This window comes from Gadus morhua, chromosome 9, assembly GCF_902167405.1.
Source record: "Gadus morhua chromosome 9, gadMor3.0, whole genome shotgun sequence".
NCBI classification, from domain to species: Eukaryota; Metazoa; Chordata; class Actinopteri; order Gadiformes; family Gadidae; genus Gadus; species Gadus morhua.
The window spans coordinates 17,934,074-17,940,769 of NC_044056.1; the positions used below are offsets into that span (position 1 = coordinate 17,934,074).

A 6,696-nucleotide genomic window follows, 5' to 3' on the forward strand; every position below is an offset into this window, starting at 1 on the left:
GATGACACGGATGGCCTGACAGACAAAGGTCTGACAAGTTTTGGATTTAATAAACAAACAAAGGCATTATTACTTACATTTTTTTATTATTATTGGTCAGGTTATCCAGCTACCTTACCTGTACTTTTCAGATATCTAAAATCATTTCAGATTCATAAAGCGTTAAACAATCAAAAATAATATTGATCCAACAACAAAAATATTCAAAATATTACACATTTCCTAATACTGCTGCCCCAGCCTATAACTGGTGTTGCGATGCAAGTTTTAAATAGCTAAAAGAAATGTACATCGGTGAAATTATACGACGGGTTTTCAACCAATTAATGTAACCAAGTGCATTTGAGTAATCAAGGCGACAGGCTGTGTAAAAGTGTTCACGACGGGAGCGTAGGGGTAACATCTGTGTGGAGTTGTGGTTATACCATGGCCTTAAAGCACACATTCTTCCACATATAATGCATCATTAGTGGGTTGTCCTTGTTACAGTAAGAACGGCCTATATAGGTATGTGTTTAGTTTGTGTCGATGTCCCTCCATGTGTTCATATATCCTTGCATGCTAGCCTTTTTGTTTGAGGCCTTCCTTTTTGAGTTTTGGCCTTCCTAAGTTTTGTTCAGTTAAATGTAAAATAAAATATTTCTCTTCTGCGTTCAAACCTGTTTGGATGGCTTTATTTGTGGCAATCTGAGTAGGGAGGGGACAACTGCCCTGCTACTGGCTGGTTCCCCTGGGCCAGCCATAACAAAAGCCAGAGAGGCCAAACAAACTTCCAAACTTTGCTTGTGATGCCTTGGTGGCCCACTCAACCCTTCAATGTAAGGACTTGGTGGCCCACTCAACCCTTCAATGTAAGGACTTGGTGCCCCACTCAACCCTCCACTTGAAGGCCTTGGTGGCCCACTCAACCCTCCACTGGAAGGCCTTGGTGGCCCACTCAACCCTCCACTGGAAGGCCTTGGTGGCCCACTCAACCCTTCACTGGAAGGCCTTGGTGGCCCACTCAACCCTCCACTGGAAGGCCTTGGTGGCCCACTCAACCCTCCACTGGAAGGCCTTGGTGGCCCACTCAACCCTTCACTGGAAGGCCTTGGTGGCCCACTCAACCCTCCACTGGAAGGCCTTGGTGGCCCACTCAACCCTTCACTGGAAGGCCTTGGTGGCCCACTCAACCCTTCACTGGAAGGCCTTTGTGGCCCACTCTACCATTCGAAGCCTGTGTAGCCTGCTTGTCCCTTTGAGGCTAACTCTTCGTCCCTGGTGGGTGCCAAGAGAAGATCATAAATTCCAAGCTTCATGCTTCAAACATTTAGCTTTATCAAACATCTTGGATGGCTTTTTTTTAAGGGGGGGGAGGTGTTATGACCCAAGGTCAGTTTGAAGTTATGAATTTGTGTAAATCTTCCTCCCTGTGTTCATATTTTTCTTGGTAGCCTGTTCCTTCCCAACCACGAGTGTTCATGTGTTTGAGGCTTGTCCCCTCCCTACATTTTATTCAGTTAAATGTAAAATTAATAACTTGTATTCTGCGTTCAACCCGTTTGGATGGCTTTATTTGTGCAGGGAGGAGATAACGTCCATGTTACTGGCTGGTCCTAGCATAGCCGTAACAGTATGGTTAGCTCTATATTAAATAAAGAGCAAAAACTATACTTTATGGTTAATTTCTAGTTACATTATCTGACCCCACAAATGAATACTGAATATTGAATGTCAATATAGGTGTGATGGTGTGGGTTTGTTGGTGATGAGCCAAAAACAGCTCTCAATGTACATTTATCACAATACACTAAACACATATTTGACTTATGTAAGCGTTCACTACACAGTTTGTAATCAAAGTCAGAAAATGTTGGTTGATTTTGCCAAACTTAAGTCCTCCATTCATAGTGTAAATCTTAAATTATGTCTCTCTATATAGTTTGGATTGTGTTTTTTTGTAGCGCCATATAAATATCCTCTTGCAAACAATCCTGCAAGTCAAAACGTTGAAACAAACAGGCTTTCGAACAAGGCTTGCGAATAGGATGGGACTGTTAATTCGTCTTGAACATGGCCGTCATTTGACAAACGCTCACTGTGATCCTCACTAAATGTACCACATAATTAGTGCATGGTATCAGTTTTAGCATTAGGTGTCATTAGCACTCTCCTCCTTTGAGGACTCCTGAAAATGGCGACATTCCAGAACAGGAAAATAAAACCAGGGGTATTGTGCAGAGAAAGAGGGAGAAAGGGATAAGAAAGGCCGAGGGGGCATCTGGGCTGGCAGTCAGGCTCAGAAACCAAAGGTGTTCTCCCCGCTGTAGGCCACGTAGAGGAAGCCGTCCTCGTCCTTCTCCTTGTCGTACAGCTGGCCCATGGTGAGGCTGCAGCAGGGGACCAGAGAGCAGATCAGAGCAGGATCACATTGCAACCCCCCCAGCAAGCTTCGGAGAAGATTACCACATGCCTCGATACCCTACGGCAACTTGGCAGTAGGGTATCATAGATATTCTAATGACTCCCCTTCTTTTTTATCCCTGTCCGTTCAAAAGCGTGTGGGTATTCTACTGATACTGTCAAGGCCCTTGGTCATGGACTGTTGATGGTCTTGTGTTTTGAGTTGATCGCAACATTACTTAATGGTGCGTGTTAAATGTGTTGGTGGGGTCCCTGCTGATTTGCTAGCCAGGTGGCAGCTGGGTTTAAATATCAGACGTGGACCACACTTGTTTTGGCCTCTTCCTTCACAGCCTCAAGTATTGTGTGTTATTGCCCTCTAAGTTTTGTAGTTTTGCTCTTTTTATTGTAAAATAAATTGTATAATGCGTTCAAAACCAGTTTCGATGGCTATATTTGTGGGAAGCTACCCTACCATTGTTGTACACCAGCTTAACTGGCTAAGATAATGAGCTCTGGCTCTTTTGTCTTGTAGGGCTGCCTGTGCACCTGGGAAAGTCTCTTTTTGTGGTGTTTCATTTCAGCTCCCAGACCAAAACAAAAAATTGTCTATCTGTAGCAATTAAACCTCAATGTGGCGTGCCAATTTTGGAGCACGGGGTCAGCAAGCAGACATTTTTTTATATATTTCTAAAAAGTGTCACGTAGAGGGTCAAAGATTAAATAAGGAGTTTGATTCCCATCTCAACAGAAACTGTGTCAGGGTGGGGGGTTTCAGTCTAAATTGAGGACACCCAATCTAAAAATATAGGAGTATATTGTAACAGGGTTGGAGCTCCTCGAAAGAAAAGCTTCCAGTAATGTGTGTGGGCAATGTGCTGGGACAGTTGGTGCTGGGATGTTGTGTACCACCACCAATCATGGAGACGTTTCAAACAGCATGGAGCTTCAAAAACATATTCCTCATGGATCCTCAAAGTGTTCCCACGGGACATAGCTTGCATAGGATGCACCGTGGTGGTGTTTAATGCTAGGAGGCAGAAAAACGGGTGGTTGATTGTAAGAAGAGAAGTCAGGTGTGGCTCCACCCCGCTTTCACAGGAAGATGGGTTTCAAATGCTACCTAGGATACCAGTTCTTCTCGGACAACGACGGATAGTCCAGGGGTGTCATTTATAAAACTGTGCATGGGATCGTTAAAGTGTACGTACGCCCAAAAGCCAATTTTTGCGTGTGCCAAAAAATATTCAGACTTATAAAACCCTGCGTACGCACACCGTACGTAATCTTTGCTTTATAAATCCCAGAGTGCCTACAAGTGTGCGCAGCTGAATCAGCTTCACGTTCCGCCCTGTACACGCCCCTTTTTCACCATAAATGGTCAATGCAAATTACCTCTTGAATGCGATCTGCATATAAAACAACGATTGTGATGAGGAGTGTGGCTTGGTTTTCCACACTTGGGATTTAATTGACATTTGATTATGTGTTTACAGTGTCACATAAAGATATTATGTTATTGAGACATGTTGGCATGATACGGGTTGAAATTAAATTTATGAAGTGCGATGATAAAACATAATCGTTCTTCTCACTCTACAATTCTTCCGTCTGACTTCAGTTCACCACCACACCATCTGTATCGCCAATTCTCCTTTTCCTCCAAACCATACGTACGCATGGGTCAGTTTGCTTAGGGCTGCGCACATTCTCCCGTCAAGTTGGTTTTTTATAGATCACAACCTTGGCGTGGAAAGTCACGTACGCCAATTTCAGCCCCTTTTTTTGCGTACGCAACGGTTATAAATGAGACCCCAGATCTTTAAATCTTTTACAATGCAAAGATAAATACACAGGAACTTAAAGTGTTGGTCGACAGAATCTAGTCCAAACAAAGAAACAGCCCTTTCTTTCTCACCTAGACTGGGGCACCGTTTTGTCGACGAAGAGGAAGATGGCCTTCTCTGAGGGCAGTTGAATGCGTTTTCTGATGATCCACATGAACTGAGCCACGGTGATGTCGGATGGAACCAGATACTTTCGCTTGTCGATGTCCACAATCTGTGAGCCGGAAACCTTCTCCACTATCACCTAGACAAAAGATTGCAAACATGCAAAAGGCCATGTATTGCCACGTGTGTTACATCCTACACTCTTGTGAATAAGGAATAATTTATTTCTAATTGACATGTCACGTGGTTGCTACTTCCTTCCTAGTTTATGGTTTGCCACCTGTTCTATCGAGATTGTAAGAAATGTGTTTGAGATTGGACTGGATATCCTCCATTGACCTTGTGTATTATTTCCTCGAGTATAAACCTCGACCTCATTGCGCCTTGAAAGGTCTTTCAAAGCTACCATAGTTTCAAATACCATTAAGTGTCGCATGGCCTACTCTCAAGAGCTGTTAAACAGGTTGTAGGATAAGAGCAGATCAGGTTTAAAAGGCCATTATTAGATACACAAAGGGCCAATGGATCATCTCCGGTTATGGACATGTGCACTGGGGTCAGCCTCTTGGAGCACAGGGGCCAATTCCTAGTATGTGTGTGAGTATGAGTGTTAGTGTGAATGAGAGAGTGAGATTGTAAATCCACATATATAAATGTTGTATTAACAGGATTCTACTGCCTTTCCATTCAAGTAGCTTGCGTCTCTGCAGAATAGACCCAAAAACAAGGACTTTTTGGTCAGAAAGTAATGAAGCACATTTCATCCCGGTGGCCTATAGTGACCCCCCTGTGGATACACTGGGGGCCTTGAGGGGGTGAAACTCTATCTGCCTATGCTTGCAGGTTGGGTGTGTGCATGTCGTCGGGGTGCCGGAGGGGGGTGGAGTTATGAAATGAACGAAGACCCGGGGAAGCTGTATGAGGAACCACAAAGACCAGTTTATTCTTCCCGGGGGGCTAGATATGTAGTCGTCCAGGGCCGGAGCTCTGTTCTCCACTCGCTCACAGATCTATGTCAATCCCCCCCACACACACCTGCCACTCATGTAGTCAAGCACTCCCTGTAACTCTCTTTCTTTAATTTCTCTCACTCACTCGTCTCTCTCCCACCCTCCATTCCTTCCAGAGCTTCACCCCTCACTCACCGGCACTCTGTCAGGGTATTTGTTGCGTATTTTGGCTGACTCCACACATCTGTGTTCTACAGGGAGAAACATGAGACAAACAGGAAGTCTGATTAATTGGATGAGCCCTGGCCCTCTTAGCCCTCTTTATCCCCATCACGACTACTTGATCCTCATCCTCCATGCAACAGTCGCTCTCACTCTCTCATATGACCAAAAGTTGAAAAAATAATAATAATCTGTTAGGCCCACTAGCAAACCTAATAAGCAAGCAGTACCGTTTAGGGTGGTTCAGCCCGAGAATAGTCTTGCTTTACATCACGGTCTATACTATAGTTTGTAAAGATGTTAATTTGCAAGACAAAGGGACAAAATATATCCAAAGCAGATGCTTTGATACGATGCGACGGCCTGATTGTTTTCTACAGTGTACAGTCTTAGCTGGGAAAGCTTGTATTCTAAAAGTTCGATAACCATGTACATTTGGAAAATATATATCACATTATATTTGAATCCCTCTCTGTTCCCTTTGCCAACGAAACAGCCAATGGCCTTAAGGTATTTGATTAGGCGTGGGGGAGCTTTCCAGCTTTCAGCAAGCAAAAGGAATGATATACAATGACACGTTTAAATGGCAGTACTATATGCTAGACCAATATTGATATTACTTAAGTAGCCGACATCTTGCACCGACTCAGATCGGACAATGCTGCGCTAAGAAATTTACATAGTTTTGGGCATTTAATGATAATAAAAAAAAACATTTTAGAGACTGGCTTCTTAACTCGCGAAGGAGCATATAGCCTACTTGTACACTAATGCAAACGGGAGCGCTATGCGTTAATATGGCAGCAGGGCGTAGACAGACAGAGGACAAAAACGCATGCACAACTGCACTTTGAGGATGACACGCCAAACTATAGACATCAATTCAAATATTCATGACAGTAAAGAACATCCGTTCGTAACAATCAAAATCCCTTTACCGAGGGAATGATCCTCTTTAAACATCCATTTCATTTTGGCCGTATCCTCACACTGAGGCGTGATGCTAAAACCAGAATCCTACGCGCAAATAAGCAGCTAATGTCGATGTGGTTGAGTTGGATCAGATGCTGAAATATCAAAACAAAACGTCTCTAGCTAGGAGCTTCCGACGTCCTGTCTAGCGGTGGAAAGGTGATGTCACCGTTCGGGCAAACCATTATGCACAGCAGGAAGGGGGGGGGGACTGTGTC

At 43.9% G+C, this 6,696-nt stretch overlaps 1 protein-coding gene across 1 annotated transcript; it reads right to left on the minus strand.

Moving 5' to 3' along the window:
* Positions 1–66: 66 nt before the first annotated feature.
* On the minus strand, positions 67–6,682 carry gabarapl2 (GABA(A) receptor-associated protein like 2). Its single transcript, XM_030366259.1, has 4 exons — positions 6,445–6,682; positions 5,480–5,535; positions 4,301–4,473; positions 67–2,369 (listed from the first exon to the last, which is right to left on the minus strand). The coding sequence occupies exons 1-4, from the start codon at positions 6,476–6,478 to the stop codon at positions 2,279–2,281; spliced, it is 354 nt and encodes a 117-aa protein (XP_030222119.1). The 5' UTR covers positions 6,479–6,682; the 3' UTR covers positions 67–2,278.
* Positions 6,683–6,696: the final 14 nt, after the last annotated feature.